At 35.3% G+C, this 27,370-nt stretch overlaps 1 protein-coding gene across 1 annotated transcript in view; it reads right to left on the bottom strand.

The window, feature by feature from the left end:
* Positions 1–9,314: 9,314 nt before the first annotated feature.
* Positions 9,315–27,370, bottom strand: part of LOC149154488 (uncharacterized) — a 47,519-nt gene continuing 29,463 nt past the window's right edge. Inside the window, exon 3 of the mRNA XM_089444155.1 lies at positions 9,315–9,535. Coding sequence (XP_089300281.1) covers positions 9,315–9,535 — 221 coding nt within the window. The remainder of the gene's footprint in view (positions 9,536–27,370) is intronic.

Genomic DNA, 27,370 nt, shown 5'->3' with positions numbered 1-27,370 from the left:
TAATTGATGAAAAAAATATAATTTAATTATATATATGTTAAATATAATATAATGTAAGTATATATAGATATATGTTAAATATAATATAATGTAATTATATATATGTTAAATATAATATAATATAATGCAATGTAATTTAGTTGACAAAAAAATACAATACTATTTAAATAATGTTTTGTATACTAATGCAAGAGAGTCATCCTAATTTTAAATATATCATCAAATATTGATAGAGATTAAATATTTCAAAATACAAATATTTTTTTAATACTTTGTATATTAAATAATTATATATTGATTAATTTAATAAGATTATAATTTTAAAGTCATCAAGGTGTGGATAATTTAGTGATAGAATATATTGTGAAGGTACTCTTTTCGACATTATTAGTTCAAACCCCTAATTAGTCATGTGTACCATGTGAGGGGTCATATTGGTATATTTAGAGATTATAACAATAAGGATCATAATCTATATCATGCCACATAAGTACAAGACCAAACCAATTGTTGATTCTACCAGTTTAAAAAAAATAAAGATTATAATTTTTAATAGTTAAATAATTTTATATTAATTAATTTAATATGTTTAATTTATTAATAATAATTTAATTTTAAGGTCATGACCAAATCAAAGATCATTTTTTTAAAACCATTAAATTGGGTGGAGCTAGTATTGACAAACTGAAAACCAATACTAGTAATAATTTGTGACTTGGAAAAGGGTTGAGACATCTAAAGACAATAGGTCTCACTCCATGAGGATGTCTACCTCTCGAGTCTCATCATAATGTGCCAATATTAATTTATCAACATGTACAAACTTTACCCCGCTTTGGTTTGAACTTGTGACCTCTTATAAGGAAGCACATGCTTCATTTGTGGGACAAGAGACCCACTCTCTCCCACCAAGCTAAGTTGAATGTTGGACATCTTGCACTAGAAATCGTTTCCTTATCAATATTAGAGTCTTGCCTATATTTGAAATTTAGTTAACTCACCTAGTGTACTTGTGGGAGATTACGTTAGATCAAAAAATATAGAATAATCCCTTTAACTCGACCCCACCCTTCCTTAATAATAAACAACAAATTTATTGATTCTCTTAATATAAAAATAAAAAATTAATTAAACAATTTTATATTAATTAATTTAATATATTTATTTGAACATAAACAAATATATATATTTTTTCCACATATATATACAATAATATTATGAATTATTTTTTAAATAAAAAAAATGATATTTTAAATATAAATTAAACCTAATACTAGTAGATAACAACGTGAACATATCCAATTAACAAGAATTATATAGGAAGTTTAAAAGGGATACTCCATATATCTAATTAAAAGAATTATATATGAAGTCAAAAAGGGATAATATATATCCAGCTACTAAGAATTTTATATATACATGTTCTCATCTAATTAATTTTGTCCTTTCAAGTGGAAAGGAGTGGAGAATCACTAACTAAATACATTAACTCGGTGAAGTAATTAGTGTGAGGTTTTTTTAAAGTCGCTTCATGTTAAGTTCAACCCTTGATGCTTCTTCACAAAGTTTAACCCTCGATGTTTCCTTACAATGAATATGTTTCTAGATTCTTGCAAGACAAGAAAAGAAAAGGTTAACATAAAACAAGTTAGAACCTCTTAGATTCATTTATATAAATCGCCATTTCAATATTGATATAATTTAGTTATATATTTGTTAAAATAAAACAAAAATACAATATTCTTAATCTTATTTATTATATTTCAACATAATTGAGTTTTTACATATACATTGCCATTATATTGACATTTATTGATTTGAATTTATCTTAATCTTAAATATAGATCAAATATCTCAAAGCACAAATATTTTTTAATTTTTTTATTATTAAAGATTAAATATATTTATTTTTTAATTTTTTTATTATTAAAGATTAAATATATTTATATTTAGATGGGTTTTTATAATTATAATTATTTAATTTCACATTATAAATTTTATTTTATTTTATTATTTTAAGTTTATTTTTTTAATTATTTATTATTGAAATTTAATAAATCTAAAATTTAATAGAATTATCAAAATTAATATTTCAAATTTAATTTTTTTTTATAAAGTGGGAAAATAAATCATAATTTAGTAGTCAAACCAACACTGAGGACAACCATCTCTGGCTACTATTCGCGAATACAAGCTGACTCATCACCATTATTCAAGGAAAACCACGCCACCTAGAATAACATGTTGGTGATGTGTAAGGGGGTAGGTTTTCACTCCTACCAGAAGTCTTTGGGTCTTGGGTCATTAACCTGTTTCCTTACGTCCAAGAAAGACGAGCTCTTCGCCAAGGAGAAGCAGTTTTAGGGCATACTCCAAGCCCATTTCAAATTCAAAATTTATTGCAACTTTCAATTTATTTTAATTTTTTAATAATCATAAAAAAATATAATCTAATTTCAAGATTATTATTTGATCAAACATTATTATATTGATATACTTAATTTGAAAGAAAAAAAATGCTCTATTGATATACTTAATTTGAAAAAATAATACATACTTTATATGGGCTTGATTTGGCCATTAATCTTTAATTCACATATTTTCAATTTACACCCCTAGTTAGCATACTTGTCTCGTTCTATTTTGAAGTCTTTTACGACATGGAAATATACTTTGGATGGTATATGTTTCACAAATTTCTTGATTCTTTTCATGATGTTTTCCATATATTTATTCTTTGGGAAGGAACCTTTTACTTGTTTATCTAGGATTATGAGAGAATCTCCCATAATCATAAGTGTGTCCACTTGATGTTCTTTGGTTAACAAAAGTCCCTAGTAGAGACCATATATTTCTGCTTGATTATTTTGGCATATGACCAAGATCCCATGAGTACCTGAACACTTTAACCTCCTCAAGGTAATAGAGTACCCTTCCCCCTCCTGCCACCCTTTTTTTATTTCATAAATTTCAATCTTTGTCTCCTCATGGGATGAGTGAGTGGTTGCCACAATGGGACATCATCCCCTCTACTTTATTTCAAATCCCAAGGGATAACATCTTTAGCCCCTTGTGATAAGGCTCAAGTAGTAGACTCCCCCACACTTGTGGAGTAAATTCCTCGTGTGTCTATTTTGGAATGGGGCTTGTAACAAAGATTATTTAAAATTAGGAATCTCTATGGTAATGTGAGGGTTAATCTCCATGGTTAAGAATTTTGTTGCATGTCTTTTTTTAAATGTATAAATATTTAATTTATATATTAATTTTTTTATGATGAATAATAATAATGATTTAAATGGAGTAATAATTTAGTTAATTTTTATTATTTTTTAATTTTGATATAGTCATATGTATCATAAGTAAGTGTTTTGATGCTTATCATAGATAATGCATATGCACTAGTTTAGTTAGTTTTTATGATTTTTTTAATTTTAGCAACCTGAGATGTATAATTCAAAAGTAGTGAGATGTATAATGAAATAAGTCCAAGGTAGCCTAGTCCCTGCCACTTAAGTTACAATTTATGCTTTCAAAAAAAGTGTAAATTGATTTATTTTTATTTAAAATACATTATTGAGTGCATAAATGGATTTAGCACACTAAAAAAGCCAGGGGCACTGGAATTCTATAGATTAAACAACTTAAACTCAAGCTTTTAAAAATATTTAATGGATTTTGATTAAAATTAACAAAAGAAAACCATAAAAAAAAGGTCATTTAGTTTATAAGTCAGACACAAGCTTTTAAAAATATTTGATGGATTTTGATTAAAATTAACAAAAAAAAAATTCATAAAAAAGTCATTTAGTTTATAAGTCAAACTAGGCCTTATTTGCATACATTTTGTTCCTATCCATTTTTCCCGTAAACACTTGCTTAAATTATGGTGGGAAGTAATGGTAAATATGTTATTGTTTACATGAGTATGAGCTATTTTCAAGGGGCATTGTCTAACGAGGCCACAATTTTGCACAACGAAATTCTTGTTGAAATCTGACAAGAATTTTTTCAAGAAATCCAATCGTGGGAGTATTTGAATTATTTTTCAAGAACCCCTTGGACATCCAAAATCCTCAAGCTTAACAACTATAACCCAAATTTCCAAAAAATTATGTAGGATTTTCTCAAAATCATGCCAAAATTTCTATTGTTTTCAGGCAAAATTGTGGCCTCATTAGACTACGACTTTTCAAGGATTTGAATTTTGGGTGGTTTTCCTATGAAGCTTAACAATGAAAATCAATACACGAATATCTAAATATTATGACATGAATATTGTCAGACTAGGAGTAACTCCAAACTTGGCAGAAAAAGTGATTCATAGATTTCATTAGGTAGCTATTGTTATATACATGAATGTGACTGATCAGTTCATCTTCTTGATGACTGTTCACATTCCAAATTCACCCAATCGCAGAGGATTTGGTGTCAACATTCCCCCCCTTAATCTGAAGGGATGTTGGTGAGTCCAAGCATCGTTCTGAATCTTTCAAGCTTTTCTCTTCCAAGCGCTTTGGTGAAGATGTCTGCAATTTGCTCATTTGTGGAACAATGACGGAGATGGATTGTTTTGGCCTCAACATGATGTCGGATCAGATGATATTTAGTATTGATGTGCTTTGTACGATCATGGAACTTTGGGTTCTTGGCCAACTTTATTGCAGAGGTGTTGTCAATCATGAGTGGAGTTGATTGTACTTGTTTTACCTGCAAATCTTCAAGAATTTTCCTAAGCCACACAATTTATTTCGTTGCTTCAGCTGCTGCCACATATTCTGCTTCTGTTGTGGAATCTGCTGGAACTGATTGTTTGCGTGATCTCCAAGAGACAGCTCCTGATCCAAGACTCATAGCATATCCTGAAGTAGATACTCCAGTTTCTTTGTCTCCATCGAAGTCTGAATCAGAGTATCCAATCAAGCTGAAGTCGTCCACCTGTGTATACTTGATTCCAAGGTCTTGAGTTCCCTTCAAGTACCTTAGAACTCTTTTTGCAGCAGACCAATGTCCCTCACAAGGCTTTTGCATGAACCTGGAGAGGATTCCAACAGTAAATGAAATGTCTGGTCTGGTAGTAGTGAGGTAGATGAGACTTCCTACAAGCTGTCTATACCTTGTTGCATCCTCAAATTCCTTTCCTTCAATAGATGTGAGCTTTAAGTTTTGTTCCATTGGAGTAAAAAGAGGATTGCACTCTGTCACGCCAAATCTGTTTAACAAATCTCCAATGTATTTCTTTTGAGAAAGAAATATGGATTTTGAATGTTGGGTTACTTCAATGCCAAGATAGTAATGAACATAGCCCAAATCAGTCATTTCAAAACTTTTTCCTAATTCTTTCTTTATGGATGCAATATAGCTTTCATTGTTCCCTGTCATTAAAAGATCATCTACATATACCATAAGATATACAACTGTTTTGCCAACTTTCTTGACAAATAAAGTTGCATCATCAAGATCAAAATGATTGAAGTTGAGTTTCAGAAGATGCTCAGTTAGTTTTTCATACCAGGCTTGTGGTGCTTGTTTGAGGCCATACAAGGACTTCACAAGTTTGCATACTTTATGTTCATGTCCTTTCACAGCAAATCCTTCAGGCTGGGACATAGAAACATTCTCTTTTAGATCTCCATTCAAGAATGCAGTTTTTACATCCATTTGATGGACTTTCCAACCGTTCTGAGCAGCTAGTGCAAAGAGTGTCCGGATGGTGGCCCATTTTGCTGTGGGGGCAAAAGTTTCCTCATAATCGACCCCTTCCTTCTGTGCAAAGCCTTTTGCCACAAGCCTAGCTTTGTGCTTGTCAAGTGAGCCATCAGCTTTGTATTTGTTCTTGTAGACCCACTTGCAGCCAATTGGTTTGGTTCCAAATGGAGGATCAACCAGCTTCCAAGTGCCATTCTTTATGAGGGCATCATACTCCTTTTGCATCGCTTCTTTCCATTCATCATGAGAAGCAGCTTCTTTGAAGGAAGTTGGTTCAAAATCTGTAGACAAGTTTAATTCACAATCATAAGTAACATCCATATCAACAAGTGAATTAGAGTCATCTACATCACCTCCATCTTGTCGGTTTGTATTTCTGGTTCCTGTTTTTCCAATTTCATCAGGATGAACACTTTCAAGTGTCTTTGTCAGCCACTTTGGGGGACCTTTCTGAGATGGTCCAGGTTGCTCTGTTGATTGAGTTGGGACTGAATCAAGATTGAGTCTCCCAATTCTATCAATTACATCACTTAAAGCATCATCCGTTGTTGGAGTTTCATGCAGGGGAGATTGTTCTTCAGAAGAAGATTCGACATGTTGATCTAGTATAGGAATCCCCCTTTCAAGATGTGGAATCTGATTATCAAATTCTTGAAATGATTTTGTTTTTGCGAATCTATCCAAGCGATCAAGTTGCTGCTCAACAACATTGTCAGATTTGGATGATTCCAAAAAAATGACATCTCTAGATACAACAAACTTTTTATTTACTTCATCATAGAGGCGGTATGCTTTAGAGGTGTTTGAATACCCCAGGAAGATACACTTACGACTTCTAGCACCAAGTTTGTTTCTATGTACCTTTGGTATCAAAGCATAACAGGTGGAACCAAAGATCCTGAGATGTTTTACTGAAGGAACATGTCCATAACACAATTCATAAGGAGTCTTGTTTCTTATAGCATTAGATGGACATCTATTCTTTATATATGCAGCACATAGAACAGCATCAGCCCAAAACATTATCTTTACATTTTTGAAAAAGAGCATGGATCGTACCATATTCAAGATTGTTCTATTCATTCTTTCAGCTACACCATTCTGTTGGGGATTATAAGGCACAGTTGTTTGATGTTTAATCCCATGTTGGCGAAGATAGTGTTCAAATTCATTTGATGTATATTCTTTTCCATTATCAATGCGAATAGACCCAATATGAGATTGTGCATCATTTTCAATCCATTTATGAAAATTCTTGAATGTTTGAAAAGCATCAGATTTGTTTTTCAATAAATAAACCTAACACATTCTGGTGTAATCATCAATAAATGTCATGATATATTTATTTCCATTTGCAGAAGGAACAGGCATTGGACCACATAAATCTGAATGAATGAGTTCAAGCTTCCTATGTGCTCTTGAATGTGAATCATGAAAAGACTATTTGCTATGCTTTCCTAGAATGCAAGCATCACATTGCTTATGTTTCCTAGGAATTGTAGGCAAACCGACAACACCATTTTTCTTCAATAAGCGGAGACTGTCATAGTTTAAATGTCCAAATCTAGCATGCCATAATAAACTTGATGGAAGTGTACCTTCTTCATGATGAGAAATATATGAGAAATGTTGTGCATGAGCAGAGGTTCCTTGCAGTTTGAGAAGCCTTTCTTCTTCTATTCCCCTCATGACAAGTGAGTGGTCAGATGCTTTTCTTACCTCAAGCTTGCCATCAAACATATGAATGGAGTGACCTTGCTGGCGGATGTGGACCAAGGACAACAAGTTTCTCTTGAGCTGTGGGAGATATAGAACATGATCCAGAAGAAAGTCTGGAAGACCAGGCAGTTTAAGCCTGATTGTGCCAAGCCCTGATGGCTTGATTTTTGACTGATCTGCAAAGTATACTGCTCCATCAACATTGTCAGTGAAATCTTCAAAAAAATCTTTCCTATGAGTCATATGACAGGTTTCTCCTGAATCAAGCAACCAATCATTTTTCGAAGAAGCAAGTGAAGCATTAAACAAATCTTCATTTACTCCAATGTTACATTGTGCCTCAATATAGTGAGCGGATTCAGGTGCTTTACCTTTGTCTGTATCATCAGTTTTACCTTTCTGTTGGTTTCTTTTCTGCTCAATTTTGTCCCATGGTAGCTTGCATGTAGAAGCATCATGTGATCCATTTCGTTTGCAGTGAATGCAATGCAGATCTGCCTTTTCTCCTTGAGAATGTCTGCCCCCCCTGCCTCTGAAATATCTTCCTCTTCCTCTTCGTCCACCTCTTCCTCTTGTAGAGTCTTGAGCATGATGCTTTTCTTTATGAGCAAGGCAAACAGTCTCTTCAGAAGATTCAGGGATTGTCTTCTTTCCAAAGGCTTTCTCTCTTTCAACAAACTTTTTCACAAGAGAATCAAAGGTTATATCTTTAAGATTTCCATTTGCTTGTAGAGACTCAAGATAATTGGAGTAAGTAGGATAGAGTGCCTTGAGAAAAGCAATAAGAGGGATATCCAGCTCAACCTTAGTGGATTTAATATCATGCATTATAGACTTTACTTCAGATGCAAGAGCAAGAGGATCATTATTTTTCAGTTCAAGAGTGAAGAGTTTAATCATGAGCTGAACAACTTCAAGTGCAGAATGTGAGTCATAGAGTTCTTTCAGCTTTTGTAAAGCTTCAAAGGCAGTTGAATATGATGAAATATGGCGACTTACTTCTTCATTTACAGATGCTGCGATTAATGCATAGGCTTTGCTGTGCTTGTTTTCCCAAATGACGAGCTCTTTGTCTGATGTAGGCTGCACTGGGTCATTTTCTCCTTCTCCGACACAGACTCCTTTCCACAACTCATTGAAGATGAGGGTGTGTTTTATCATCCGGGACCATTCAGGATAGTTCTCCTTGCCAGTGAGAACTATTCCTACCATAGAGATGATTGAATGCATTCTGTAAAAAATTACTTCTGCTGATAGAATAATACTTCTAATGGCAAAAAGAATGTGCTTTTGAGGAAAAAAAACTTTTGCTGCTAAAAGAATGATTCTGATTCTGCTACGCCATTTATATATTATTGACCATTGAAACAAATGCTGATAACATACTACCACTGTAACATATATCACCACATATATATATATATATATATATATATATATATATATATATCACCGCATAAACAATTTGAGTGCTTGTGTTAAATGCTGCCCAAACGTCCGCGGGACATGGTACTGGAACAAATAGATCGCAAACAATATGCTGTGATATTACCGTCGCTCTGGTTGATTAAAACTCAGATTGCCAACACAAGAAGCCGCATGACTGGTCCACATGTAATTACTTAAGAGACTTGGGGAGTGAAGTACAGAGCACTGAACGACTTATTTGAAATCTCTAAAAAGAGGACGGATGTATTCACGTATCAGGTTGGAGTTCAAATGATAGAGATATATAATGAGCAAGTGAGAGATCTTCTTGCCACGGACGGTTCCAACCGGAGACTAGAAATCCGCAACAATTCTCAGCAGAATGGATTAAATTTTTTATGGCGACGGGTGGCAGACACAAACACCGTCCAAGGCAAACACAAACAGCGTTGTATACATTATAAATTCAATACAAGCAACGTTGTATACATTATATATCCAATAGCTGAACCGACGGCGTCCAAGGCATATACAAACAGCATGTTCAAAACATAAACAATGCATATACAAACACCTGATCTCAAAGAACTCCAGAAAGTGCAGCCCACCATGGAGAAGTTGACAGCCTGATTATTCTCCACCACGTGATCGCCCTTATTCTTTGCAGGAGAAAATAAGGCTGAGAGAAAAAATTGCAGAGAGCTTTAGATTCGAGCAACGGGGTGATGAAGTCGAGGCTACTCCGTGCCCTCAATATATCAGGCGAGGAAGGCAGGCACATGCATGTCGATTTTCGCTTTGATTTGTTATGTGACAATTGTCTTAGGAAGGTCCACAAATTCATAAATTGCGTCTTTCATCACAGCGGCCATGAAATGAGCAGCGGTGATAGCGATATTGATATTAGTATTATAAGTGAGTTGGGTGAAGAAACTACTGGTGGACGGTGAGAGCGTTAGGTGAGAGAACGTTAGGTGAGAGAGCGTCAGGGCAGCACAGGCTTGGCAGAGACGCAGGACAGAGGCAGTGGCAGGGAGTTACGACTATTTTAGGACTGGCTCTGGTACCATGTCAGACCAGGAGTAACTCCAGACTTGGCAGAAAAAGTGATTCATAGATTTCATTAGGTAGCTATTGTTATATACATGAATGTGACTGATCAGTTCATCTTCTTGATGACTGTTCACATTCCAAATTCACCCAATCTCAGAGGATTAGGTGTCAACAAATATTACAACTGTATCCATAAATTATGGCAAGAAAATATGAAAAAGTTATCCACATGGCATTGTGTTATGTAAAGGTTGTGTGGTCCTTCTCGGTGCCCCCCTGTGCAGTAATGAGGAGGAAAGAGATGACCATTCACTGAACTTCTGCTCAAAAGCATGAAAGCTCTAGGACCGAATAGGATCTCTGTTTGGGGCAAGTGAATGGTCAAAAAATAGTTTGAAAGAATCGCTTGAGATGTGGCGTTGGGCGTTCTCTAAAAACCCCATTGTCAATAGGGCGTAGTGTATCTCTCAAGGATCTATCCTCTAGATCTTTGGAAAGCAAGAAACCGAGTAGTATTCCACTCGAAAAACATAGAGACTGACCAAGTGTGGCAAATGGTAATGAGAAATATCAAAAAAATTGTTTCTATTTCCCGCTAGATGAAGGAGGATTGGAAAGCGAAAGGCAAGGAACACGACATTTTAATAGTGTTAGATCTAAGTCCATACTCCACTGCTCTAGGACTTGCAACCCTCCAACATATGAGGAATCGATCACCCAATGTCTTCCTTCGACCTCCTTGGGGATTCTACAAACTCAATTTTGATGGCACCTCCAAAGACAACCCGAGACTAGCAGGTCTTGAGGGAGTAATCCGCAATGACAAGGGGCAAGTTCTGAAGTTTACACAGCCTCATGTGGCAAATCCACCAATAATGTGGCTATAAAGGTTGTTATATAATATTTTATTTATCTAATATAAAATACTTATATAATATATTTATTGATGTAATATAAAATAGTTGTTGATAAAATGTATTATTAACAAATTTCTTATATTAAAATCATCAATTTAAAATTCCATAAACTTTTAAGAAAAATAAACAATATGTTTTCAAATTTATTTTTCATAAATTAAATAATTAAAAATATATATTAAAATCTAGTTTTTCATTAATGTTTATAAATAAATATAATTATAATTCACTGGAATTAAATTTGTTAAAAGTAAATTTAAAAATAATTTTATAAAATGTTTTTGGATATCAGGTAAATTTTTTTAGTTAACTTAATTAACGACGAATTGAATCTTCTTTTTTGTAAATCAAGATTCTATTCATTCTTCCAAAAAGGAGTACATCAATAGTAGAGCGCAGGTAGTCTCACCCCGACTAGGTTTATTGACTAACGTTGTCAACTTATGACAAAGAAACATAAAAACATCAAGAGACAGTCCATAACTTGAGAGGCCAAAAACACCAGTAAACAAACAAAACATTAGTTTATGGGTGGTCTGGTCTGCGTGGGTTCTTCTCAGGGAGAGGGATGGTGAATTGCACGTGGTTGTGGTAAAATTGTGGTCCTCTGCGTTCATTCTAGACCGTTGGCGGTGGTCACATCGGTGGGGGTGGTGTGTTTTTCCTCAATGATAATTACGGTTTGGAAAGCTCGTCGTTGGTCAGCCTCTGTTCATCCCTGTGGTGTTGGGTTGATCATCATGCGTTCAATTCCCCGTTTGGCCCACTCCTCATCCCAAATTAAGCCCAATTCAAGCAGCTCTGTGGGTGGTGAGAGTCTCTCACCGTTGGAATTGGTGTCCCATCCCAATAGCTCCAGGCGAGGAGGTAACAGAGGTGGTCGCTCGGGTAAGGTAGTCCTTGGTGGTTGAGGTGGTGGCAGGGTGGGCCGCTCTAGTCGGGTGGGTTCTGAAGTTTGTGGTGGTAGTAGTCGAGGTGGTTTGATAATTGGACACGGGGGTTGCACACTACAGGGTCAGTAACGTGGTGGGTCGGCTCGTCGCGGTGGTTTGGGGAGACAAGGGATGGCTCATCATGTGGCACATGGGTAACGACAGACCTGCTATGTTGAGCATTGTCAGGATTTGTTTCAATCAGTTCTTGAATGCCTGGAAACCTCAGAGTGAGTGAGGCAAGAGGAACACACTGAGCTAATGGTTGTTTTGAACAAAATGCACTATTTTCAATGTCGTGTCTAAGAGCGCATAATGGTGGTCTAGCGGGGCCAGAACATGTTATCCGAGAAAGTAGAGAAGTTGGAGGCCTGGATGACCCATTTTGAAGAGCACGTTCAATGCTCCTTTCGTCCTCTTCCTCCTCTAGGAACAACTCCGGAAAACCCAACCTCCATCACCTTTGATGACTAGCATGGTTACAGATCCTCACACATGTGGCCACACGCCCCTCATGAATGCCCACACGTTCCTTCGCGAACAATATCCACTTGGTTAATCACCCCCATGGGGGAGGCCTCTTTTGAAGCCACAATCCTTCTAAATTCCTCTAGGGTGGCGTCTTGTGGGGGTGGGGGCTAACCCTGGATGAGTTCCTGATCCTGTTGTACACTAACCCAGTTTGCAAGTTTGTATGTTGCTTTGTTACCTTCTCGATCTACGTCCTCAGTGATTACATATTCAAAGGAGGGGAGCCTAGAGCGAATATGTTCGCCAATAGTCTCATGCCACCAACTATTAATCACTCTTTCTGGGGGAGATCCATTGGTTAATTTTTGCAGCATGGTGATTGCGATTTTTGAATCGCCTGTGACTTGTAGATTTGTCAGTCCTAATTCCACAACAAATTGTAATCCTTTCTCCATATGCAGGAATTCAACCACATTATTGGTGGAACTTCCACACGAGGTTGTGTATAACTTCACCAGTTGCCCCCTGTCATTATGGATTACTCCCCCAAGACCTGCCAGTCACGGGTTGCCTTTGGAGGTACCATCAAAGTTGAGTTTGTAAAATCCTCGAGGAAGTCGAAGGAAGGAATTAGGTGATTGATCCCTCTTATGTTGGAGGTTTGCAGGTCCCGAAGCAGTGGAGTATGGACTTATATCTAACGCTGTCAAAATTTCGTGTTCCCCACTTTCCACTTTCCAATCTTCCTCTGTCCAGCAGGAAGTAGAAACATTTTCCTTGATATTTCTCATTACCGTTTGCTACACCTGGTCAATCTGTATGTTTTTAAAGTGGAATACTACTCAGTTTCTTGCTTTCCAAATATTCCAGAGGAAAAATCCTTGAGAAATACACCACGCCCTGTTGACGATGGGATTTTTAAAGAATGTCCAATGCCACATCTCAAGCAATTCTTTCAAACTGTTTTCCAACCAGTCGCTTGCCCCAAACAAAGAGGTTATCTGGTCCCAGAGCTCTCGTGCTTTTGAGAAAAAGTTCAGTAAATGGTCAGTTATTTCCTCCTCATTACTGCATAGAGGGCACTAAGAAGGACCACAAAACCCTTTTTTCCTAATTTTATCCCATGTAAGGAGTTTACCTTGCCTGGTCAACAAGATAAAGAATGAAACCTTTGGCCACAACTTTGAGTACCAGATCCATTTCCATAAGGTGTCCAAAGCGTGATCACCTGAAATGGATAGAATCGAATAAGCTTCTTTAAGAGAAAACATACCTTTTGGGAGATGACCCCAACACAGTTTGCAAGGTTCCCCATTGTTGAGAATAGGGCATTATCGAAGGATCAGAGTGAGAGCCTCCCAATCGAAGGGTGGATCGCGAGCTGACCAGTTCTCTGAAGACTTCCAATGTCGCCACTTTGCCATCTAGTTAGTGTCGTGGCAGAAGTCCTTTATTTTCTCCGCTCCTAAGTGAGTGGTGAAAGCTTGAATGTCCCAAAGAATGTCCTCCAAGCTTAATTTGGGGTGCTGCATCCATGCCTCATCCCAAAATCTAGCCTTACATCCATTTTGAATTTTCCAAAAATCATGGTCCTGTATCAAAACCCAATTTTCTTTCGCTTGATTCCATCCATCCCCAGTGATATAAACATTTAATTTTAAGTTATATAAAAATTATATAATAAATCAATCTTATTATAAATTTTTATATTAAATTTAAATTTATTAAATAAAAAAACTTAATATAAATTTTTATTTTAAAAAATACATTACATTTATAAATTAAGAAATAATTAAATATAAAAATTATGCAATTATAAATCTGTTTTATAATATAAATATGAATTCAATTTTTTAAAGAATAAATTTCATTATCCTTTTATATATATATATATATCAATTTTAATAAAATACAATTTTTATTCTTAAATTTAAAACCAAACTTTACCATGCTTATTCTTAAATTAAACTAACAACTACCATGCGTATTTAACCCATTTTTTTAATTACCACCATGTCTCCATCTATTTATTTCTTCGCTTTACATACACTTATATTTCAATAATTATAGTATTAGTTAATTAAAATGTAATTATTTAAAATAATTAAAATACAAATACCTTGTAAAGTTTAAAAACATATATTTTATCATTAAATATTAACGTTGTACTCATCACTAATATCATTAAATTGAATCTGTGTCAATGGTTTCATATTTTTTTTTAAAGTTAAAATGACAACAATAATAATATAATAATATTTATATTTTGTGAAATTCAAAAAAATATTTTCTTAAATAAATTGAAATATATAAAAAGTAAACTAATATATTATTATTATTTTTTATATTAAATTTAATTTTACTAAATAAAATATATATATAAATAATTTATAAATAATTTTTTTTAAATCTTTGTAACAACACTGATCTTTTTAGCCTTTTACAATGTCAAAATTATAGTGAGCTCGGGAGGCTTCTCTCCAAGCTTTTTGAGCATAGGAATAAAATCTTAAATCAAAATAAATAATTTGTTTCTTTAGGTCCGATAGACCATTGTTTCATCATCATCATCATCATCATCATCATCATCATCATCATCATCATCATCATCATCATCATCATCATCATCATCATCATCATCAATTATTATTTTTTAATATTTATAAATCAATATTTAACTAAATACAAATTAATTAAATATAAAAATTCTACAATTATAAATCCTTCTTTAATAATTTAAATATGTATTCAAATTAAAAAAAAAAAAAATAACTTTCATTATCCTTGTATTTTATTTTACGATAGATATCATTTTTATTCTTAAACTTAAAACCATAATATAAATATATATTCAAATTTTTAAAAAATAACTTTTTAATTTTTTTAAAAATAACTTTCATTATCTTTATATTTTTCTTACCATAGATATCATTTTTATTCTTAAACTAAAACCAACAACTATCATGCTTGTTCTTAAATTAAATTAATAACTACCATGCTTATTTAACCAAAATAAAAATAAAAATAAAAATATGTATTGATTTTTTTGGCTATGCATCAATTATTATTTTTTTATTTAAAATAATTAAAATATAATTAGTTTTTGAAGTTTAAAAATATATATTTTATTACTAATTTAATTAACTTGATAATCATTATTAATATTATTAAATATAAGTGTGATTGTCAATTATATCTTATTGATGTGATTAATCCGAAAAATATTCTTATTTATAATCCTATTTTTCATTAAATATATTATTATATCAAAATTTCTTAAAAAATAATAATTTATTAATTCTTTAAATTTAAAAAATAATAATACAATAATGCGTAAAATTCAAAAATAAATAAATTTAATATTAATTATTTAAATAAATTAAATTGTAGATGCGGAAAAAGATTGAACATTTAAAATGGGCCAAAGATTTAGCATTTAATATTAAAATTGCAATGTCTTTCCAGCATTTAGTATAGCGTTGCAATCCCTTTTGAATTAAGTTAACAATTCACTAAATTTCTATCATTAAAATACATTAAAAAAGACAAAGCCTAAAATAATATAAATACTTTTGCACGTCAAAGTTACAAACAATACAAAATTGTGCTTTACTTTGGTTCTTAAATAGATTGATTTTTAACATGTGGACACCCACAAAATTAAAGAAAAAGATTCTGGCACTATAGAGTGTTCTCAAAGTTCACGACAACAAGCTTCTTATTAAACATTTTTTTAATGATGTTAATAATGGGTTAAATTTTCATATATAAAATTTTAAAAAAAGTGTATGTAAAGAAAAGTAATTTTAATGTTAAAGTTATATAATGATATAATAATTTTTTTTACTTTCATATAAAGTTAAATTGTATTAAGGTTAAATATTATAACAGATATATGATTTTATTTGAAATAGTTTTATTATTTATTAATGCAAGACACTCTTATTATGAAATGGTAAAGATTTTATCATAATTTAAAGATTATATATATATATATATATAATTAAAAAAATCTCTTAATTTTTGGTTTTTTTGTCCATTGAAAAGTAACTATTATATTTTAGTTATTGGAATGATTTAGTTTTAATTAATTGAAAACTTATCTTCTTTAAATAAATAAAAAACAAGTTTACTTGTTGGGGTGACTTTAAGTCATGTCATGGTTAATAGTGGTTTAATAGTGTTCAAGGAAGTGATGATTGCAGACTTAACATCCCACACACTTAATAGATTGATTGAGAAATGGTTCATGCAAGTGCATTTATGATAGTTTTTATGGTGGTTGGTGTTCGGATCCATTAATCGATGGCCTCCTTAGTGCTCAATACCTTTTTTTGCCAATATTAGCAGTGGCAACTTGGGAATCATGACAGATATGGTGGAGATCGATTGAGTAGATACAAGTAGTGGAATGTATGGGAAAGGAAATATACTGATAATTGGAATTACTCCTCCTTTCACATTTGAATTTTTTGGTTTAAGTGATTGTTTGTTAATTCAGAGGATAAAGTTGAAGTGATTTTCTTGAGGTATTTAAAATCAAGCTAAGAAGGAAATTTGGAAGAAAGTCGCAGACTAGGATAACCAATTCAATTCTTTGGAAATAATTCTTTGTTGCAATTCCTTGGCCAACTTTCTTTCTATAATAAGAAACTCTTAGGTCTGGGTGTGTAGGTTCTTGTAATATTCCAAATGGAAAAATATTGTAGATAACAGAAGCAATGAACTCGCTACAACTACTAAATTAAAAAAATACACAACCGTACACATTTTAACACGAAAATATGGGCAAAAACTCGTTGTATTACTTCTAGTAAACATGAGTACAATAAATGATATCGGAGGAACTTGGGCTTGCTACTGCAAGTTATGGTAAGAACCCAAGTTGGAACTATGATGCCCAAGCGTTGGAATGACTCCACTAAAAAAAAAACCTTTGTGCTGACCCAGAAAATAACTGCCACTGCTGTTGTAGGCACACTAAGATTTTGGACCTCAAATCTACTCCAAAAATTCTACAACATTAAATGTAGTCTCTCCACACCAGCTCCAACCAAACCTAGAAATACCACACAAGCCCAAGTGGTGGAAATGGTCCCAGGGTAAACTGCACCCTCCTCCAACAATTTTTGTTGCTAACTATTGAACGAAACTAGGAATTTTGCCCTCAAAAGTGTTCAGAAAATTTTAAAAAATTAATCCTAACCTTCTCTCACCAAGCCCACAAAAACCCAGAAAGGGTTTGGGTTGAATCCAACATGCCCTAGTGACCCCCAAGAAGTGTGTATGGCTCCAACTGGCTGGAAAAATGCCATGCAGAAAGAATCTTGTTGTAGGTAGCCAAATCAATTCCTAGAAAATCTCCTTCAACCCCTGCAACCACTCCTCCAAATCTCTTTATCTCTCCTTCCCAACTCCCATGAAATTTCCTTGCTCTCTATGGTTGCGTAGTAGATGTCTAGTGATCTTTGCGCAGGTCCAAATTTTAGACAATTCGACCCTCCAAGATACAACACTCTCAACCTTACAAAATACCAAGAGGAAACTTGCTCTTCTAATGGATAAATTCCTGCAAAATCTTCTGCCCAATCTCCACTTCCTGTTGGCTCCTATCAAGCCATGAATCCCCTTTTTGCGCCCTAACAAAAACATGCCCAAGCTTATGAATGATCTACAAATTAGATCCTCAAACACCCAAAACAAACTCCCCCATACTCTCCTAAGGTGACACTCGAAGTTCACCGAAGGTAGAGGTGGAATTCCTGCTTAGGAATCCCTTGTGCTAAACAATACTAGTTGTATTGGCTAAACAACTCAAGAGAACTTGTGTTCAAAAATAAAGTTGACAAAAGATACAAATGAAGGCCTCTTCTCCTTATTTATAATTGTTTGCGTTCTTTTCTACCTTGGTTGCCCCCACTCTTTCTCTCTCCCAATTCACACCCCCTCCTCTCTCTCCCCTCCAAGAGTGCAAGTTCCCTTCTTGGGCCAAATTTCTCTCTCTTGTGGGCCCCACATTCCACTAGAGCTGTGATTTCCCTTTTTCCTCCTAACTCCAATGTTGGAATTGCTTCCTCTTCCAAAAATCATCTCTAATGTAGAAAATCAAAATTAGGGATATTACAATCCTCCCCACCAAAAATTGCTTATCCTCAAGCAATGCATGAACAAGCACTCCCTTTGATTGTTGATGACCACTATCACCACCTCTAATACTAGGGTCCCAAATGTGCCACTTAGTCATCCATGATCTCTGCACTGTCTGGCCATGAAGGAATCCCTCGATACCCGAATCCTAAGCCATCCTGATAACTATGAATCACCCCTTGCTTCGCTCACTGCCCAACCAGGTATAGGTACAAGAAGCTCTTTGCATACTATCAATAAGTAGAGAATCATGATAATGTAGGACTCTATCCAACTCCCCATGAATTTTCCCTATCAAGTAGTCCACCTCTTTCACTCCAAGGGTAAACTCCCGAAGATACAACCCAATCCCCATAGGGATGACTGTCCTGCATGGGCTTCCCCTAATATCCTCCTGCTAGCCATGCTGATGAAGTCCCTCATGCCATCAGCGAGACACAAAATCCTAATGGAAGACCTGAATGATCTTCCCCTGTAGAAATCATTTCATCCCCAAGGGTAGTTGTACTGCCAAGTCCTATGATGCTTGGATCCCATGATAGTCTAAAAAGAGTGCCACCATGTTGTTGTTGCACAAATTTGACCATGACGGTATGCCCATCATGTGCAAGCTATATCCTCCTCTCCTAGGAACTAATGGAAAAATATCTATAGGCTCCCAACACATCTAGCCTAGGCATCTCCACGAAGTCACGACCTACCCATCCAACACTCATCTTGATATGTAGCAACAATAAGGAAAACCAACCTTGCCATGCGACAAAGGTCTCAATGCTCCCCTACATGTCAAACCAAGTGTGATCTGGGTCATCCTCTTTCTTGGTCCCTCTCACCACGAAACATGGTGTCCAATCAACCAACCAAATCCCTAGATCCCACAGCGATAACGAATATGACATAGTCTTAATAACTATTGGCTCCAACCTGTACCATGTATGCGGTCCCTGTGTGAAATCAATATATGTACTCCATACGTCACTAACCAATTTGGTGCATGTGAAACCGTCCTGCGTCGGCCATACCATGTAGTGGATATGTCATCCTGCCTCCAGAAAGTGCTCCACAACACTGCTTAGAGTCTAAACATCTGCCTACAAGTAAGGTCCACCAACCACTTTAGATGACCTTGAGACACCTTATAATGTCTTGCCAAAAGGGATCATGCATCTCCTTGAGTGTGGGCTCAAGGGTGGTGCAAGCGTCACCTCTGCAGAAGATCGGATTGCCCCCAAGCCTGCATCCACTAACTTGCGCCTTGACCATATGCCACAGCTAGAAAGCCTCTCTCCCAATTCACCGTGTCCCATCCAACTATCTCAGATGAACCTTCTGGGTCCTATTGCTTGCAACGAAAGCATCAAGAGATGATATCCAGGTCCCTTGTGTTAGTGTGTAATGTTGGATAGTGATAAATGGAAGCTCATGGCTAGCCACATGATCAACTCACTCTCCAAATTTGAGTGTGCCAAACCCAATGGTGTTCTTGATTCCCTCGTCAAGAGATCTCTCTGGCAGCAACACTCCAACAACCTATTGAGCATCACCATGCTCTGTTGCACACAAATACATACCCCTACACTCCTCTACATAGCACTGAACTCTGTGGCACAACTCCATGAACCACCTAATACCAACACTCAATGCCATGCCACCATATACCATAGGGCATCCCATATATGCTCATGCATCCACCACTCTACTAGTACACCCACCATGATGTGATCTACACCTCCTCATCTACATAGATACACCTAAGTGGCCCAACTCCTCACATGCAATCGAGAATAATGCTACTGTGTCGAACCTCAGTAAGTCTGATGCCCAATACATTAATGAGAGAGAATTGTCTCCATATGATTCCCTATCCGGTGGCCTACCGATGCCACCTCCTCCTACCAACCCCTGCTAGAGTAGGCTAATCACCTTGTGATCCCACACTCAATCAATATGCCAATATAACTCATGAAATATTCCTACTCTCCTTTCAAACCATCCTGTCACTAGTGTTGATGTAGATCTGAAAATGTGTGTGTCCAATCATCGAATCCATCATGCAGCTACTACTATCACCTACTGGCTCTATGATGTGATGGGAAACCCCACATGGATCCCAACAATAGTTTGGCCCTTGAGCCCCTCTAGTAATTGACGACCTTTGCTGAAATGTGGCCATGGATGTGCCGAGCTGCCTAACCTGCTCCATCGGGTACCAACTCAGTACCTCTCATCATCCAATCCCAAAGGAGGGATTGAATGTACAATCTCCTGTGTATGGGACACTCCCTCCCTATTGATGTTGTGCCATACTCAACTCAAGCCGCTGGCCCTTACTGACCTGGTCATCCCCTATGATTTGTCTAGGTAAATTCACCTCTCTTAGTCCAATGCACAAGGGTGAGATAATAACATTGTAGGCCCCGTCAGTGTGCCTCAAAAGCGAACTGTGTTGAAATCCCAACGTGTGCTCTCTACGCTGCTCCTCGTTAATGTCTAGCCCAATGGACGGCTGCGCATCCTTCTCCATCACGACCTCAACTTGAGCCTCCAATTGCTCCTCCATAAAAAACCCATCATATAAAACATCCTCACCGGTCAGTTGTAGGTGGTTGTAGTCCGACAACTCTATCATGCATCTAGATGCCTCTATACCTATCAGTTGGACCTCATCAATGGTGGATATGTCTCACGATACCTCGTCAACTTGTCGTGCGCTATTATCACCTGAAAACTCTGTCACGACCCCAGATACCTCATTAATGGATACCTCGACAACGGATGGCTCCTCCTCAACAGTGGACACCTATGTGTTTCCTGACACCTCGTCAATGGATAGCCCTATGGGTGTATGCTCTACTCCCTCCCCCAAGGTGTTAGTCGGAGCTATCAACGAAATCTCCAACAAGGGTGACTCTTGTGTCACACTGGGTGTATCTATGTGCCCCTCACAACCCTGCGTGCCCTCAAGCTCATGCTCAACCTATTCCCCAGGCTTCAGATATCTAAAGTCAGGTCTCCACCAGCAAAAGCGTCACCTGGTCTGACCCTCTACTGTCCCTATCCTTCCTTCTCCTTTTGAGGAGATCTCATGCCCTGACTCTGTCGACTTTCCCCACATGGTGTAGATGGCTACACCACCATGCCCTGCACACCTATAGTGTCTCTACTGTAAGGATGAGGATGGATTTGGTCTGAAACCTTCTTCAACTGGGCATATCTCTCGTCGTTCCAACAGATTCCACCCCAGAATTCCTGCATAATAAATCTTGCTTGAGCCATGGGTTGTCTGTGGTTTAACCCGTCACTATGCATACATGCCCAAATATTCCATGATATAGTTGGCTACCCCACAACTGGCCAAGATCATGGCTTTGATATCACTGTAATATTCCAATTGGAAAAAAAATTGTAGATAACAGAAGCAATGAACTAGCTAAAACTAATAAATTCATAAATGCACAACCATACACATTTGAACACAAAAATATGGGAAAAATCTCATTGTATTAATTTTGGTCAATATGAGTACAATAAATGAGATCAAAGGAACCTAGGCTTACTACTGTAATCTATGGTAAGAAACCAGGTTGGAATTGTGATGCCCAAGTGTTGGAATGACACCACAAAAAAAACCTATGTGCTGACCCAGAAAATTACTACCATTGTTGTTATAGGTGCACTGAGATTTTGGCCCTCCGATTTGCTCCAATTTTTTTTCAAAATTAAATGTAGGCTATCCACACCAACTCCAACCAAACCCATAAATACCTTAGGGACCTAAGTGGTGGAAACGATCCTAGGGTAAACTACGTCCTCCTCTAATAATTTCTACTACTAGCTACTAAATAGAATTAGGAATTTTGCCCTCAAAAGTGCTCAGAAATTCTATAAAATTAATCATAGCCTCCTCTCACCAAACCCACAAAAACCCATAAAGGGTTTGGGCTGAATCCAACATACCTCGGTGATCCCCAAGAAGTGCGTATGGCTCCAACTGGCTAGAAAAACGCCCTGTAGAAATAATCTTGTTGTAGAAAGCCAAATCAATTCCTAGAAAATCTCCTCTAACCCCTGCAACTACTCCTCCAAATCTCTTTATTTCTCCTTGCCGAACTCCCACTAAATTTCTCCGCTCTCTTTGGTTGCGTAGTAGATGTCCAATGATCTTTGCGCAAGCCCAAATTTTAGACAATTTAGCCCTCTAAAATACAACACTCTCAATCCTACAAAATACCAAGAGGAAACTTGCCCTTCTAATGGATAAATTCTTGCAAAATCTTCGACACAATCTCCACTTGCTGCTAGCTCTCTCAACCCACGAATTCCTTACTTGCGCCCTAAGAAATCCACGCCCAAGCTGATGAATGATCTACAAATTAGCTCCTCAAACACTCGGAACAAACTCCCCCTTACTCTCCTAGGGTGACACTCGAAGTTCACTGAAGGTAGAGGTGGAATTCCCACTTGGGAATGCCTTGTGCTAAACAACATTGGTTGTCTTAGCTAAACAACTCAAGGGAACTTGTGTTCAAAATTAAAGTTGACAAAAGATACAAATGAAGGCCTTTTCTCCTTATTTATAATTGTTTGCCTCCTTTTCTTCCTTGGTGCCCCCCACTTTTCTCTCTCCTAATTCGCGCCCCCTCCTCTCTCTCTCCTCCAAGAGTGCGAGTTCCCTTATTGGGCCAAATTTCTCTCTCTTCTGGGCCCCACATTCCACTGGAGTTGTAATTTCCCTTTTTCCTCCTAACTCCCAATGTTGGAATTGCTTTCTCTTCCAAAAATTGTCTCTAATGTGGAAAATCAAAACTGGGGATATTATAGTTCTTCCATAAAAGGTTGATACTATTTTTTATTTCTCTCTCGACTTTTTTTTGAAGGTTTGGATATCAATGAAATTCACATACCCTATTTATAGCTAAGTAACGTCTTTGTCCCAAATTTTTGGCCATCATTTGGTGTATCAAATTCTTTGGATCAGTGTTCGTAGCCTCTTTGTTGAGGGAAAGTTAGTAAATTTTGTTAGGGTATACTTAACTTGGTGGTAGATTCAAAGTTGTTAAGTCACAGTGGTGGTTTTGGGCACATGGTTTTTATGGCCCGTGGTATTAAATTCCATTGATTACATGTGATGGAACATTTAAAAGGATTGGGGATTATCCATTTTAATGTGTTTGAGTTGAGAATAGGGCTCACTTAGGTGAGATAGGATGTTGGGCGGCTCTACTGGATTTAAGTTAAGACATGATTGTATTTAAGCCATAAGATAATAATAGATCTATTAGTTGGTTTGCCTGTTTTGTGTTTTTTAGGATAAAACTCGTGTGTTTTATGTGTTGTCGTTGCTATTATTATTTTCTTTCACATCGTCTTTATTTTTAATAGTGGTATCAAAGTTATAGAAGGAATCATGGGTTGTAGAGAGAAGTGATGCTTGCATATGTGAAGATTGTTAGAGAAGAAAGAGAGGTCCAACTGGGTGAGATGCAACCACATAAGTGATATTTGGTTAGGAAAGCGCCTGGTGTGAGCAGGTGTGTAGACGTGAGAGAATGGTGACATAAGTGTCAGAAAATAATAACAAATAAAAATACTTTAAAGATGAGAATTTTAAATTACATGTATATGGACATATGCCAGTTGTAAGACCTAGTTAGTCATGCATATCCTTGCCAGTAAATTCTTGGAGTAGACCTAGTAGGTGATAAGGGAGGAGAGCATGCACAATTTTCCATTTAAGTTTAAACAGGGGAATGTTGGGGTAAACTTGACTCGTTGAAACAATCAGAGTTGTTAGGCCCACAGTGATGGTTTTGGGGACATGGTTTTGGTAGCCCATGGTATTAGAACCCATGGATTACATGTGATGAAGCCTTTAAAAGGCTTGGAGATTCTCCATTATAATGTGCTTGAGTTGAGTGGAGGGCTCACTTGGGCAAGGATAAATGTTGGTTGAGTTGGCTACTTTTGTGTCAAGGCATGGTTGCATTTAAGCCATAAGATAATACTAGATGTATTATTAGGTTGGTTTTTTCCCGATTAGGGTTTTCCAAGGAAAATCATGGTTTGCATGATTTGTGTGGTGTTGTTCTTATGTATGTGATTTTAATCATAATTTCTCTCATATTCTTTTTATCTCTAACAAGTTTTTCTTCCTTTCATTTTTCTCTTAGCTAGTTAGTGGAGTTTGTTGGTGTCATTGATAGCTAGATGGTTTAGTTGAGGACATTGTTGGCCCCTCCTCTATGGTCCTCTATTTCTCTCTATACTCCCTATTCCTATTGCGTCTGCAAGTAAGAGTTGCAGCCTCAAGTTGTTGCGACTCATTATCCTTCAATTCTATATTCTTTACATTGTTTAACTATGCCTCATATTCATCATCCTTCTACTTGTATAGGCCATCAAGGTGCTCACCCTTCCCCTTCTCCAAGAGCTCAATCAACTATTGAGCGCTTTGTTGCAACCTATGCAGCCAACGCCCCTTTGGAAATTTGTAAGAAAAATCATTAGGCAAAAGAGGAAGCTATGGTGGAGAGAAAGTTCATCTCTAATGCTGAAATTAAGGAAGAAGTATGTAGTTGGATTCCAAAACTAGAAACACACATACAAGACAGACTAGATATATGCATACTATGGACCTATAATATCAAGTCAAGATCATTATGAAAATGGTGCTTGTGGAGAGGTTGAAGACCTAACAAGAAATCCTCCTGAGCATTAATGAAGTATACAAGCAATTACAAAAACTTGATGACAAGGTTTCGATGTTAGTAAATAAAGTTGTTGATTTGGAATTCTCCAACTTAGAGGAGGAAACTAAAGCACCTACCACTATATAGGTGGATTCTCCATCGAGCTAAATGATCATCTTGTCTGTATTTATTTTTTTGCATCAAAAGTAGCATTGTTGTCAATAAGATAAGATTCAATTTTATGACAACATTTTAAAACTCTATTAAATATTTCAATAGTTTTAGAAAAAAGATATCATATATAAGTAATCCAAATTTCCACAATTATTCATATTGTTTAAAGCTTCCATAAAAAAATTATGTAAAAAATTTGATCAACAAACATTTCAGATAAACGCTCTACCTATCATTAAAAACTAGAAAACTTTTAATATCATATATTCTAATAATATAGACAAAAACATCTTTTTTATCATTAAAAACTAGAAAACTTTTAATATTATATATTCTAATAATATAGACAAAAGCATCTTTTCTATTGCTCTAACTTCTCTTATGACAGACCTATCTAACTTCTCTTATGACAAACCTATAGTCATAGAAAAAACACTATAAATTAATTAGTTAAAGTCCAAAAATAAAAATCTTTTAACTAAATAATGAGCACGACTAAGTGCATGTGGTCATTGTATCATTCTAGAATTACCTTTTTGGTCTTTATACGCTATTGGCAAATTAGACCTAAACATTATAATAATAATGCATTTAATGGAATATTAATCCCCTTCATGAAACAGAAGCATTGAAAAGTAACGAAGACTGTGTGTCCACAGGTTTTTAATAATTCTAATGTTGTCGCTATCGAGAGGAAACCAGACTAGTCACTTCAAATAATATATATTTTTGTACTCATATTCCTCTAAAATGTCCGTAAACCAAGAATAATGTATAATTAACTTTGTGAATATGTTCCTTTTTTAAATATGATTGTGAAAGTGGATGCACCAAAGACAACATTAAAGTTTATATTATTAATTATTGTTATTGTTAGTTTTTATGGGAATTGTGATTATTAGGTTTTATCATTATATTGAGTTTATTGTTGCCTTGTCGTTTTTTTTTTTCTTTTTTTTTTCAAGAACAAGTGGAAGTGGGGACCTCGGTCTCTACCATGGAGAAAGACAACATTTTTCCTAGTTGCACCAAAAAACTTATATTATTAATTATTGTTATTGTTAGTTTTTATGGGAATTGTGATTATTAGGCTTTACCATTATATTGAGTTTATTGTTGGCTTGTCGTCTTTTTTCTTTTCTTTTCAAGAACAAGTGGAAGTGGGGACCTCGGTCTCTACCATGGAGAAAGACACCATTTTTACTAGTTGCACAAAAAAACTTATATTATTAATTATTGTTATTGTTAGTTTTTATGGGAATTGTGATTATTAGGCTTTACCATTATATTGAGTTTATTGTTGCCTTGTCGTCTTTTTTCTTTTCTTTTCAAGAACAAGTGGAAGTGGGGACCTCGGTCTCTACCATGGAGAAAGACACCATTTTTCCTAGTTGCACAAAAAAAACTTATATTATTAATTATTGTTATTGTTAGTTTTTATGGGAATTGTGATTATTAGGCTTTACCATTATATTGAGTTTATTGTTGCCTTGTCGTCTTTTTTCTTTTCTTTTCAAGAACAAGTGGAAGTGGGGACCTCGGTCTCTACCATGGAGAAAGACACCATTTTTCCTAGTTGCACAAAAAAGGATAATTCCATGAGGTAGGCTCACCATCACTAACTAATTTGCATTGCTTTTTAAATATTTAGAAATAATTTCATGAGATAGGCTTACCATCACTAAATAATCTGCATTGTATTGGTTTTTAAATATTTAAGGATAAGTTTATGAGGTAAGCTTGTCATCACTAAATAATTTATATTGATTTAATAGGTATATAGTAGTAGTTTGAATTTTCTTTATTATATATTTTGAGAATTTTGTTTATTTATAATATTTTTAGTTTTAATGAATTTGTATTTATAAGAAGGATACTCTGTATTGATTTTTAAATATTTACAAGTACTTTTATGAGATAGAATTATCATTAGTAAATAATTTGCATTAATTTTGAAATAAGTATATAGTAGTATTTTGTAATTTTCTTTATTATATATTTTGGTAATTTTGTTTATTTATAATATTTTTAGTTTTAATGAATTTTTATTATTTATAAGAAGGATACTCTGTATTGATTTTTAAATATTTAGGGATAATTCTATGAGGTAGATTTATCATCACTAAATAAT

This window comes from Pinus tabuliformis, chromosome 9 (assembly GCF_031772625.1).
Source record: "Pinus tabuliformis cultivar Carrire ecotype Pingquan chromosome 9, CPIR1, whole genome shotgun sequence".
NCBI classification, from domain to species: Eukaryota; Viridiplantae; Streptophyta; class Pinopsida; order Pinales; family Pinaceae; genus Pinus; species Pinus tabuliformis.
Note: the sequence above shows the minus strand (reverse complement) of the source record. Positions and strands in the feature narration are given on the sequence as shown.